Consider the following 13,246-nt stretch of genomic DNA (forward strand, 5'->3'; position numbering starts at 1 on the left):
CGCTTAATCACTTCTACTAGTGGCCCCATCAACGCTTAATCACTTCTACTAGGAGCCCCATCAACACTTAATCACTTCTACTAGGGGCCCCATCAACACTTAATCACTTCTACTAGGGGCCCCATCAACACTTAATCACTTCTACTAGGGGCCCCATCAACGCTTAATCACTTCTACTAGGGGCCCCATCAACACTTAATCACTTCTACTAGGGGCCCCATCAACACTTAATCACTTCTACTAGGGGCCCCATCAACACTTAATCACTTCTACTAGGGGCCCCATCAACACTTAATCACTTCTACTAGGGGCCCCATCAACACTTAATCACTTCTACTAGTGGCCCCATCAACGCTTAATCACTTCTACTAGGGGCCCCATCAACGCTTAATCACTTCTACTAGGGGCCCCATCAACACTTAATCACTTCTACTAGGGGCCCCATCAACACTTAATCACTTCTACGAGGGGCCCCATCATCACTTAATCACTTCTACTAGGGGCCCCATCATCACTTAATCAGGCAGACATTAATTCTGAAGCACTTGGTGGGAGTTAATGAGTTTGACCCCTGACCCCTGACCCACAGAGCAGAGAGCGTCATGGAGGAAAGGCTTACAGGCTCTGTCTGGGTACTCTCATTATAACAAACTAGGACAGTAGTACACCAACAACAAACTCTGGCAATGTGCTAGCATCTCTTCTGTTTTGTGTTTTTATATTAAATAAGCTTGATAAGAATGGGAGAACTGGAGCCAGACACTAGTAGAAGAGCCATCACATCATCACGAGATCTCCATCAGCAGCAGCACGCCCGCCGTCAGCTACGGGCTAGAGAAGCCTGTTTTCACAAAGACAATCTCAATCTCAACAAACAACTCAACAAACAACGTTGATTTAATCTGGTCCAGAATAGGTAAGCATGGCTAGGGAGAGAGAGAGAGAGAGAGAGAGAGAGAGATGGAGAGAGAGAGAGAGAGAGAAATAGATGGAGAGAGGGAGAGAGAGAGATGGAGAGAGAGAGAGAGATGGAGAGAGGGAGAGAGATGGAGACACAGAGAGAGGGGGCGAGAGAGAGAGAGAGAGAGAGATGGAGAGAGAGAGAGATGGAGAGAGAGAGATGGAGAGAGATAGAGAGAGCGAGAGATAGATGGAGAGAGGGAGAGAGAGAGATGGAGAGAGGGAGAGAGATAGAGACACAGAGAGAGGGGGCGAGAGAGAGAGAGAGAGAGAGAGAGAGAGGGGGGGGGGGTGACATTGGCCTACTGATACGACCTTCGGGATTTGTTGAGGCTGGAAATGAGAAGACTAAAGTGAGCAAAGTAGACTACTACAGACAGACTACTACAGACAGACTACTACAGACAGACTACTACTACAGACAGACTACTACAGACAGACTACTACAGACAGACTACTACAGACAGACTACTACAGGCAGACTACTACAGGCAGACTACTACAGACAGACTACTACAGACAGACTACTACAGACAGACTACTACAGACATTAGACTACTACAGACAGACTACTACTACAGACAGACTACTACTACAGACAGACTACTACAGACAGACTACTACAGACAGACTACTACAGACAGACTACTACTACAGACAGACTACTACAGAGAGCGGATCTACTGCTAGATCTTGCTGTTCTTATTCAGCCCCACAGCTGTGTGGTTGGATTTGTCCTCTGTTGACAGGGACAACAGCAACACTGCAGGGAGGTAGGGGTTGGTGAGTACGTGTTTTATGTGTGTCTGTGTGTGTGTGATTGTGTGTGTGTGTACCTGTCAATGAATGTACGCCACTCTATGTCATTGTGAATGAGTGGGGGGGGGGGTGGGGGTTTGTGGGGGGGGGTGGGGGGGCCTAGTGTCTAGAGGAGTTTATTATTCACCTCCCACCTCCAGTCCCACCACACTAAACACACCTGCAACCTTGTGCTGGGCTCCCTGTACTGAACCCTTCACTAACACTGGAGCCAGTGTGTGTGTGTGTGTGTGTGTGTGTGTGTGTGTGTGTGTGTGTGTCCTAGTTTCACCTGAAACGTTCCCACTTTCCAACGGTAAACGTCTGGAATTCAACGGAAAAAGCATTCAGTCACACTGTGATTGATTACAACACCACCATGTGTAGTACCCCCCCCCCCACACACACACACACACACACACACACACACACACACACACTCACTCATAAGCGCTTCCTGTGTCCTCGCTCTGCGTGTGATGACCCTCAGCCAGCGCATGGGTCATAGTGTGATGACTCAACCCTGCTCAGCCTCCGTCCAGCTAGTCCCGTAGTGACAGACTTCCTGCAGATCTCCACCTCCGCAGGTCTGGCGCTGAACACAGCTGACTAGCGTGACCCCTAACTGAACACAGCTGACTAGCGTGACCCCTAACTGAACACAGCTGACTAGCGTGACCCCTAACTGAACACAGCTGACTAGCGTGACCCCTAACTGAACACAGCTGACTAGCGTGACCCCTAACTGAACACAGCTGACTAGCGTGACCCCTAACTGAACACAGCTGACTAGCGTGACCCCTAACTGAACACAGCTGACTAGCGTGACCCCTAACTGAACACAGCTGACTAGCGTGACCCCTAACTGAACACAGCTGACTAGCGTGACCCCTAACTGAACACAGCAGACTAGCGTGACCCCTAACTGAACACAGCAGACTAGCGTGACCCCTAACTGAACACAGCTGACTAGCGTGACCCCTAACTGAACACAGCTGACTAGCGTGACCCCTAACTGAACACAGCTGACTAGCGTGACCCCTAACTGAACACAGCTGACTAGCGTGACCCCTAACTGAACACAGCTGACTAGCGTGACCCCTAACTGAACACAGCAGACTAGCGTGACCCCTAACTGAACACAGCTGACTAGCGTGACCCCTAACTGAACACAGCTGACTAGCGTGACCCCTAACTGAACACAGCTGACTAGCGTGACCCCTAACTGAACACAGCAGACTAGCGTGACCCCTAACTGAACACAGCTGACTAGCGTGACCCCTAACTGAACACAGCTGACTAGCGTGACCCCTAACTGAACACAGCTGACTAGCGTGACCCCTAACTGAACACAGCTGACTAGCGTGACCCCTAACTGAACACAGCTGACTAGCGTGACCCCTAACTGAACACAGCTGACTAGCGTGACCCCTAACTGAACACAGCAGACTAGCGTGACCCCTAACTGAACACAGCTGACTAGCGTGACCCCTAACTGAACACAGCTGACTAGCGTGACCCCTAACTGAACACAGCTGACTAGCGTGACCCCTAACTGAACACAGCTGACTAGCGTGACCCTTAACTGAACACAGCAGACTAGCGTGACCCCTAACTGAACACAGCTGACTAGCGTGACCCCTAACTGAACAAAGCTGACTAGCGTGACCCCTAACTGAACACAGCTGACTAGCGTGACCCCTAACTGAACACAGCTGACTAGCGCGACCCTAACGGCAGCGCTGAACACAGCTGACTAGCGTGACCCCTAACTGAACACAGCTGACTAGCGTGACCCCTAACGGCAGCGCTGAACACAGCTGACTAGCGTGACCCCTAACTGAACACAGCTGACTAGCGTGACCCCTAACGGCAGCGCTGAACACAGCTGACTAGCGTGACCCCTAACTGAACACAGCTGACTAGCGTGACCCCTAACTGAACACAGCTGACTAGCGTGACCCCTAACTGAACACAGCTGACTAGCGTGACCCCTAACTGAACACAGCTGACTAGCGTGACCCCTAACTGAACACAGCTGACTAGCGTGACCCCTAACGGCAGCGCTGAACACAGCTGACTAGCGTGACCCCTAACTGAACACAGCTGACTAGCGTGACCCCTAACTGAACACAGCTGACTAGCGTGACCCCTAACTGAACACAGCTGACTAGCGTGACCCCTAACGGCAGCGCTGAACACAGCTGACTAGCGTGTGCTGCCGTGACAAGCTTTGGAACTAGGGTTGCAAATTCCGGGAATATTCATGGAAATTAACAAGAATAAGCTGGAAAACAGAATGAATGCCTATTAATTCCCATAAATGTCTAGTTTATTCCTGTTAATTCCCATAAATGTCTAGTTTATTCCTGTTAATTCCCATACATGTCTAATTTATTCCTGTTAATTCCCATAAATGTCTAGCTTATTCCTGTTAATTCCCATAAATGTCTAGTTTATTCCTGTTAATGAAGTTTGTGAATATTCCCGGAATTTTGCAACCCTATTTGTGACATTAGCCTCTTAGCTGAAACTACCTCTGATCAGGTGTATTGGCATAAGGAACAGCTCGTTCATGACTTACACAACAACTAGGAATGAGGAGGACAACATAACAGTGTTCTATAGACAACAGCAGTGGCTTGTTAGCTGATAAACAGCCCTTTAAAGAGAGCAGGGAGTCAGAGGGGCGGTAGGGAGAGGGGTGGAGACGCTGTGGGTGAATTATTTGATCCCCGCTGGCTAAATTAAGGCAGGTAAGCAGAATACAAGACACTCAGCCAATGGCTGCCTGAAGCCAGTCTGGGCTGCTGCATTCAACATCCTCTCAAACGCCCTCCCTTTTTTGAACTGAAGACCCTCACTCAAAAACCTCCTCCTCACTCAAAAACCTCCTCACTCAAAAACCTCCTCCCTCTAAAACCTCCTCCCTCTAAAACCTCCTCACTCTAAAACCTTCTCCTCACTCAAAAACCTCCTCCTCACTCAAAAACCTCCTCCTCACTCAAAAACCTCCTCCTCACTCCAAAACCTTCTCCTCACTCAAAAACCTCCTCACTCAAAAACCTCCTCCTCACTCCAAAACCTCCTCCTCACTCAAAAACCTCCTCCTCACTCAAAAACCTCCTCCCTCTAAAACCTCCTCCCTCTAAAACCTCCTCACTCTAAAACCTCCTCCTCACTCAAAAACCTCCTCACTCAAAAACCTGCTCCTCACTCAAAAACCTGCTCCTCACTCAAAAACCTTCTCCTCACTCAAAAACCTGCTCCTCACTCAAAAACCTTCTCCTCACTCAAAAACCTCCTCCTCACTCAAAAACCTTCTCCTCACTCAAAAACCTCCTCCTCACTCAAAAACCTCCTCCTCACTCAAAAACCTCCTCCTCACTCCAAAACCTTCTCCTCACTCAAAAACCTCCTCACTCAAAAACCTCCTCACTCAAAAACCTCCTCCTCACTCAAAAACCTTCTCCTCACTCAAAAACCTTCTCACTCAAAAACCTCCTCCTCACTCTAAAACCTTCTCCTCACTCATGTCATGTGACAAAATATCCTACTACCGATATATCCGGATATATCACGTTACCAAAACGGTTCCTGATTCACAAAGTGAGGCCACCTCTCAGTTCCTATATGCTACCAAGTTTGCCGGCTAACTAGCAGTCATTCCCACTACTTAGTCAGCACGGTAACTTGTTAAATGGCATTTCAGGCATTCAAGTTTTCATTGATTCAGTAGGAAGGTGACCTGAGACAGAAGAGGAATGTCTCTCATTTCCAGGCTCGTTCACACATTCTTCCACTGGACTGACATACAGACATAGACGATCAAAACAGATTTACACCATTGGATCTTAAAATCCATCTCAGAGAGAGAAAGAGAGAGAGGGGAGGAGAGAGGGAGGGAGAGAGGGAGGGAGAGAGAGACAGAGAGATAAAGAGAGAGGGAGAGAGAGGGGGGAGAGGGAGAGAGAGGGGGGAGAGGGAGAGAGAGGGAGAGGGAGAGAGGAACAGAGGGAGAGAGAAAGAGAGAGAGAGGGAGAGAGAGGAACAGAGAGAGAGGAACAGAGAGAGAGGGAGAGAGAGGAACAGAGGGAGAGAGAAAGAGGGAGAGAGGGAGGGAGAGAAAGAGGGAGAGAGAGACAGAGAGATAAAGAGAGAGGGAGAGAGAGGGGGGAGAGGGAGAGAGGAACAGAGGGAGAGAGAAAGAGAGAGAGAGGGAGAGAGAGAGGAACAGAGAGAGAGAGAAAGAGAGAGAGAGGGAGAGAGAGGAACAGAGAGAGAGGGAGAGAGAGGGAGAGAGAGGAACAGAGGGAGAGAGAAAGAGAGAGAGGGAGAGAGAGGAACAGAGGGAGAGAGAAAGAGAGAGAGGGAGAGAGAGGAACAGAGAGAGGGAGAGAGGGAGAGAGAGGAACAGAGGGAGAGAGAAAGAGAGAGGGAGAGAGAGGAACAGAGAGAGAGGGAGAGAGAGAGGAACAGAGGGAGAGAGAAAGAGAGAGAGAGGGAGAGAGAGGAACAGAGAGAGAGGGAGAGAGAGGGAGAGAGAGGAACAGAGGGAGAGAGAAAGAGGGAGAGAGGGAGGGAGAGAAAGAGGGAGAGAGAGACAGAGAGATAAAGAGAGAGGGAGAGAGAGGGGGGAGAGGGAGAGAGGAACAGAGTGAGAGAAAGAGAGGGAGAGGGAGAGAGAGGAACAGAGAGAGAGAGAAAGAGAGAGAGAGGGAGAGAGAGGAACAGAGAGAGAGGGAGAGAGGGAGAGAGAGGAACAGAGGGAGAGAGAAAGAGAGAGAGAGGGAGAGAGAGGAACAGAGGGAGAGAGAAAGAGAGAGAGAGGGAGAGAGAGGAACAGAGGGAGAGAGAAAGAGAGAGAGAGGGAGAGAGAGGAACAGAGAGAGAGGGAGAGAGAGGAGGAGGAGAGAGAGACAGAGAGATAAAGAGAGAGGGAGAGAGAGGGGGGAGAGGGAGAGAGAGGAACAGAGGGAGAGAGAAAGAGAGAGAGAGGGAGAGAGAGGAACAGAGAGAGAGAGAAAGAGAGAGAGAGGGAGAGAGAGGAACAGAGAGAGAGGGAGAGAGAGAGGAACAGAGGGAGAGAGAAAGAGAGGGAGAGGGAGAGAGAGGAACAGAGAGAGAGGGAGAGAGGGAGGGAGAGGAGGAGGAGAAGGGCAGGTGTGTAACAGATAACAGAGAAGGAGAAGGTAGCGTTGGATTCATGAGAGATTAGAAGCTGTTTGTTAGCAGAGCTGTCTCTCCTTCCCCTGGGTCCCTGAGTTGTGGATGATGGAAGGGACAGAAGTGTGTGTGTGTGTGTGTGTGTGTGTGTGTGTGTGTGTGTGTGTGTGTGTGTGTGTGTGTGTGTGTGTGTGTGTGTGTGCGCTTTTTAAAGCGCCGCTGAGATGTTCAATTTCGGAGCACCTAATTTCTCTCCTCATCAATACCAGCAGAGCAGACCCTGGTCATCTATACCAGCAGAGCAGACCCTGAGAACCCTGGTCATCAATACCAGCAGACCCTGAGAACCCTGGTCATCAATACCAGCAGAGCAGACCCTGAGAACCCTGGTCATCAATACCAGCAGAGCAGACCCTGAGAACCCTGGTCATCAATACCAGCAGAGCAGACCCTGAGAACCCTGGTCATCAATACCAGCAGACCCTGAGAACCCTGGTCATCAATACCAGCAGAGCAGACCCTGAGAACCCTGGTCATCAATACCAGCAGAGCAGACCCTGAGAACCCTGGTCATCTATACCAGCAGAGCAGACCCTGAGAAGCCTGGTCATCTATACCAGCAGAGCAGACCCTGGTCATCAATACCAGCAGAGCAGACCCTGAGAACCCTGGTCATAAATACCAGCAGAGCAGACCCTGAGAACCCTGGTCATCAATACCAGCAGAGCAGACCCTGAGAACCCTGGTCATCAATACCAGCAGAGCAGACCCTGAGAACCCTGGTCATCTATACCAGCAGAGCAGACCCTGAGAACCCTGGTCATCTATACCAGCAGAGCAGACCCTGAGAACCCTGGTCATCTATACCAGCAGAGCAGACCCTGAGAACCCTGGTCATCAGTACCAGCAGACCCTGAGAACCCTGGTCATCTATACCAGCAGAGCAGACCCTGAGAACCCTGGTCATCTATACCAGCAGAGCAGACCCTGAGAACCCTGGTCATCAATACCAGCAGAGCAGACCCTGAGAACCCTGGTCATCAATACCAGCAGAGCAGACCCTGAGAAGCCTGGTCATCAGTACCAGCAGAGCAGACCCTGAGAACCCTGGTCATCAATACCAGCAGAGCAGACCCTGAGAACCCTGGTCATCAATACCAGCAGAGCAGACCCTGAGAACCCTGGTCATCAATACCAGCAGAGCAGACCCTGAGAACCCTGGTCATCAATACCAGCAGAGCAGACCCTGAGAAGCCTGGTCATCTATACCAGCAGAGCAGACCCTGAGAACCCTGGTCATCAATACCAGCAGAGCAGACCCTGAGAACCCTGGTCATCTATACCAGCAGAGCAGACCCTGAGAACCCTGGTCATCAATACCAGCAGAGCAGACCCTGGTCATCAATACCAGCAGAGCAGACCCTGAGAAGCCATGCGGAGCAGGGGGGTGTGGGTTACCTGCTCCTGGTCCTATCACTTACAGTGAGGAGCACAGCGTGAAATATTGATGGGCTGCAGAGCTGTTCCCACGAGCACGCTGCTCCACAGTCCCTGGCTTCAGGGAGCCTGATCAAGTTGAGAAACAGACTAGATAGGATATCTATTATAGATAAAAGCACAATACTACCGCACAGCTAGGAAGAACCAAATACAACATGTGAATTCTGTATTAGCCCAGAGGAGAAGCACAAGGAACAGCCAGGAGTGGACGGCCGTACGCTTTACGACCCGGGAGAACGAGCGGGACCCGACGGGGAACCTGATGTTCACCTGCTCGCCCGGTTGCCACGGTAACTGACCTGGCCTCGGGGTTGAGAACGCCAGGCTGCATTCCACACCGCTAACCCCCCCGTCTCTGGTGACAGCCCCCCCCCCCCACCTCCACATGAGTCAATGGTTGACAGAGCTGTGGACTGTCCCCTCCTCCAGCACCCACTGGCCTTTCAGCCAAGCTGTGACATTACATTACAGTCATTTAGCAGACGCTTTTATCCAAAGCGACTAACAATAATTGCATTTAACGTAGGAAAAGCCAATGTACTACTACTCGCCAGAACTCACAAGTGCATCTTCTCTCTAAAACAAGTGACTAAGAGCATGATCTAGTGCTGAAGGCAAAGTGCAAGAATAGCAATCTCCCTCAAGCTAGGATAGAACTCCTTAGTTAGCCCAAGTCTTATGATGTCCTGTTGCCTATAAGGCCTTGGACAAGAGGCCTGTGGGTAAAATCTGGTCAGAAATAGTGCACTACACGCAGAATAGGACAAATACAACAACAACAACACAACAACACCCCTTGCTCTTAGTATTGACTGCCAAATGTCCAGAGCAGACCTGAGGCAGGAGCAAATATCTGCTGATTTAGCCCGTCCAGCGCCCGGCCAGGCCTGGTCTCAGTGTCTCAGCCTGGCCAGCCCTGGTCTCACTGGTCAGCCCTGGTCTCAGTGTCTCACTGGTCAGCCCTGGTCTCACTGGTCAGCCCTGGTCTCAGTGTCTCACTGGTCAGCCCTGGTCTCAGTGTCTCAGCCTGGTCAGCCCTGGTCTCAGTGTCTCACTGGTCAGCCCTGGTCTCAGTGTCTCAGTGTCTCAGCCTGGTCAGCCCTGGTCTCAGTGTCTCAGTGTCTCAGCCTGGTCAGCCCTGGTCTCAGTGTCTCAGCCTGGCCAGGCCTGGTCTCAGTGTCTCACTGGTCAGCCCTGGTCTCAGTGTCTCACTGGTCAGCCCTGGTCTCAGTGTCTCACTGGTCAGCCCTGGTCTCAGTGTCTCACTGGTCAGCCCTGGTCTCAGTGTCTCACTGGTCAGCCCTGGTCTCACTGGTCAGCCCTGGTCTCAGTGTCTCAGCCTGGCCAGGCTTCCTTTCCCATGTGGGGTTTGAACTCGGGTCCTGGCGAGCGCACCTGACCCCCTCTCAACATGGCCGCCTGCTACGCCATCGAACAGCTAGGCATCAGATGCCCTGAGGGGGCGCTATTCAGAGAGAGGACTGCCAGACGGTGGCCCCCTAACCCCTTTCCCTCAAGAGGCTTGTGCTTTTTGCCAGGCTGCCTTTGTAAATAAGAACTTGTTCTTAAATGCTTGCCTGGTTAAATAAAGGTTAAATAAAGAACTAATTCCACTCAGTTTGATTTGAAAGGACTTGGCTGGAGGTCTAGTTTCTATTTCACCATCAACCAAACTCTGAATCACCAGACCAGTAGAACCAGAGAGGAGGGAGAGAGAGAGAGAGAGAGAGAGAGACAGAGACAGAGACAGAGAGAGACAGAGACAGAGAGACAGAGACAGAGAGAGAGACAGAGAGAGAGAGAGAGAGAGAAAGAGAAAGAGAAAGAGAAAGAGAAAGAGAAAGAGAAAGAGAAAGAGAAAGAGAAAGAGAAAGAGAAAGAGAAAGGGAGATCAAGAGAGAGAGATAAAGCGAGGGCTGAGCCCCGACCCCGACACCCTGACCCCCGACAACCTGATGCTCCTCTCCGTTAAGCACAGTCAGGCTGAGCCTCCTCCTCACATCATTCACTCAACACCGAGCTACAGGAGGACATCATTCACTCAACACCGAGCTACAGGAGGACATCATTCACTCAACACCGAGCTACAGGAGGACATCATTCACTCAACACCGAGCTACAGGAGGACATCATTCACTCAACACAGAGCTACAGGAGGACATCATTCACTCAACACAGCTACAGGAGGACATCATTCACTCAACACAGAGCTACAGGAGGACATCATGTGGGTCTAGAGAAGAGTTCAAGCCTCTCTGAACAACTAGAGTTCCCTCTGAGAGTGCAAACCCCCACCTATGATGCAGGTCATCAGCAGGTACAGTTGTTAATGTGTGAGTGGAGTGGGCTCTTCTAGTTCAGAGAAGGACATCTCTCAATGTCGATGTTGATGAAAATGATACATAACTAGTGGATCCGCCAAATGCCCGATCTCGCAATGTTAACAAAGTGAGAAATAATCTCAGAATCCGCGCCGTGATTCGGATCCGCTCTAAAATGTAACGGGATCTTCCTTGGCCCATGCTGCATCCTTCCACCACCACAACGGACAAACACACCACCTCCTTCCCAGACCTGGTCCTGGCGGAGGTAATAAAACAGCCATGCTGAAATGGAACAGCCCACTGATGTGTCACAGAACCAGATACTGGGAGGACGAGGCCCTGCTCTGCTTCCTGTTTGAGCCTCCATCTTTGGCTCTGACATTTGAACCAGCATTTGAAATGCTGTGGCTTTGGTTCTGTCCACCTCTAAAGCGCCTCACAGTGCTGTGGAGGAGTCTGGGGGTAGGAGGGGCGCTGTGGCAGGGTCTGTCTGGGTGTTTGGGGTGGGGGGGGGGGGGGGGGTCTGCTATGGCAGGGTCTGTCTGGGGCTTGATTACACTAATGCGTATTTGCATGGCTATGTATTCAAAGTGTGAAAACTAGGGATGGGAGAAAAAATCGATTCTGTTACAAATTGCGATTTTTGTGTGTGACGATTTTTAAATCGCCATGCTGCCCCAAAACCTTTTTCTCAAGATTTTTTTGTTATAAAAAAAACAATAACCAAAAAACAACTTTTTGCTAGAACAGAACACTTCGTGTAGTAGCTAGGTTGCTAGGTTACGGTTATTATTCAGTCAGAAGAAGCAGCAAACATGTCGGACGACAATGAGAAGATTCACGCTGCACCTCCACAATTCAAATCGCACATCTGGAAGAAATTTGGCTTTCATAACTCACCAGGTAAAAAAAAAAAAGAAGTTAAACCTGAACTATGCTGTCTGACAAAAAAAAAATCGCAATAAATCGTCATATCGAATCGCAATATTACAGAATCGCAATTGCCACAAAAATCGCAATATAAATCGAATCGGAAGTATCGGGAAAAAGTATCGGGATAAAATCGAATCGGGAAGTCCCTGCCAATTCCCGTCCCTAGTGAAAACGATGTGCGATGACGCGGTCGGTTCTGCTGGGGTAGTGTAAGAGAGAGAGAGAGTGTAATTTCAGGCGTAAACAGAGGAAAATGTATGTTTTTTGGGGCAAATACGCCTTAGTGTCATCCAGGCCTAGGTGTTTGGGGTGAGGGGTGGTCCTCTGCACCGTCTGCTACCCCCCATCCCTCCCCAGCAGGACTGGAGGATCTCTCTCTCTGGTCTGTCTAGAGTAGATCTCTCTCTGGTCTGTCTAGAGTAGATCTCTCTCTGGTCTGTCTAGAGTAGATCTCTCTCTCTCTCTGGTCTGTCTAGAGTAGATCTCTCTCTCTCTGGTCTGTCTAGAGTAGATCTCTCTCTCTCTCTGGTCTGTCTAGAGTAGATCTCTCTCTGGTCTGTCTAGAGTAGATCTCTCTCTCTCTCTCTCTGGTCTGTCTAGAGTAGATCTCTCTCTCTCTGGTCTGTCTAGAGTAGATCTCTCTCTCTCTATCTGGTGTTTGACTCCATTGTGTTGCTACAGTGACAAAGCAGTTTATCAGGTTCCTCCTCCTCTTCCACCTGGCCCTCCCGGCGCGCTGTGGGTCGCTGCCCTCGCCGCCTACTTCCTGGTTAGCATAGCAGCGTTCATTCATTCAGAGGCCCGCGCTGTCCACGTCAGAGAGATGAGGCCACAACCGGGCAGCACCAACACAAACGCTGAGGTGAAGCACATGTTGGCTGCTGTGTTTGAAATAGTTCAAGTGCCCTGGACAAAGAGCCTGCGAACTGTCTCAAGAAACATAAAGCCTGTTGATACAGTGGAAAGAGCTTCCACCCGAGCACCATTGCATCCTGATAAAACAATAAAAACCATCCCCTTGATTCACTGGTTGGGTTTAAAGCATTTTCAATCCCCACAAATTGTCTTAATCATTCAATAAACCAGTTTTGTCTAAAAAGCCTGTCAAATAAAATCTTTCCCACACTGCCCAGTGTAACCTAGGCCTAGGCCTACTCTAGGCTACTGTCTCTGTAGCCAGCCTGAAAAAGTCCCGTTGACAGAATAGGAAAATGAAGCAGCACTTCAGTCAGTTAAAATAGCCCACAAAGTCTCCCACACATCCAGGTTTGCATAGGCACCAGTGTAACATGATACAGGAGTGTTCCCGTGGTTTCCTGGGCCTATTCTGAGAGCAGGTAGGCCTGTAATCAGCTTACCAGGTTGAAGACCGTCTCCACTATGTCACGATTGGAAACTTCCCCAACTTCCACCAAGCCGGCGAGCACGGCGAACTTCATCCTGATGCCCCTGATAGGGACCCCGGGGTGGAGGGCCACGGCGCCCGCTCTCTCGTCCTGGCCTCCGTCCTCGGGCCGACCGCCCCCCGGTGCTCCCGGTGCTCCCGGTGCTCCCTCGCTGGCCAT

General features: G+C 50.4%; 1 protein-coding gene across 1 annotated transcript in view; it reads right to left on the minus strand.

The window, feature by feature from the left end:
• lrba (LPS-responsive vesicle trafficking, beach and anchor containing) overlaps window positions 1-13,246 on the minus strand; it is a gene marked incomplete at its 5' end in the record, with an annotated part of 387,967 nt that extends 374,721 nt beyond the window's left edge. Inside the window, one exon of the mRNA XM_084454694.1 lies at window positions 13,040-13,246. Within this exon, the coding sequence (XP_084310820.1) occupies window positions 13,040-13,246 (207 nt within the window). The remainder of the gene's footprint in view (window positions 1-13,039) is intronic.

The sequence above is a fragment of the Borostomias antarcticus genome (genome assembly GCF_949987555.1).
Source record: "Borostomias antarcticus genome assembly, chromosome: 20".
Classification (NCBI taxonomy): Eukaryota; Metazoa; Chordata; class Actinopteri; order Stomiiformes; family Stomiidae; genus Borostomias; species Borostomias antarcticus.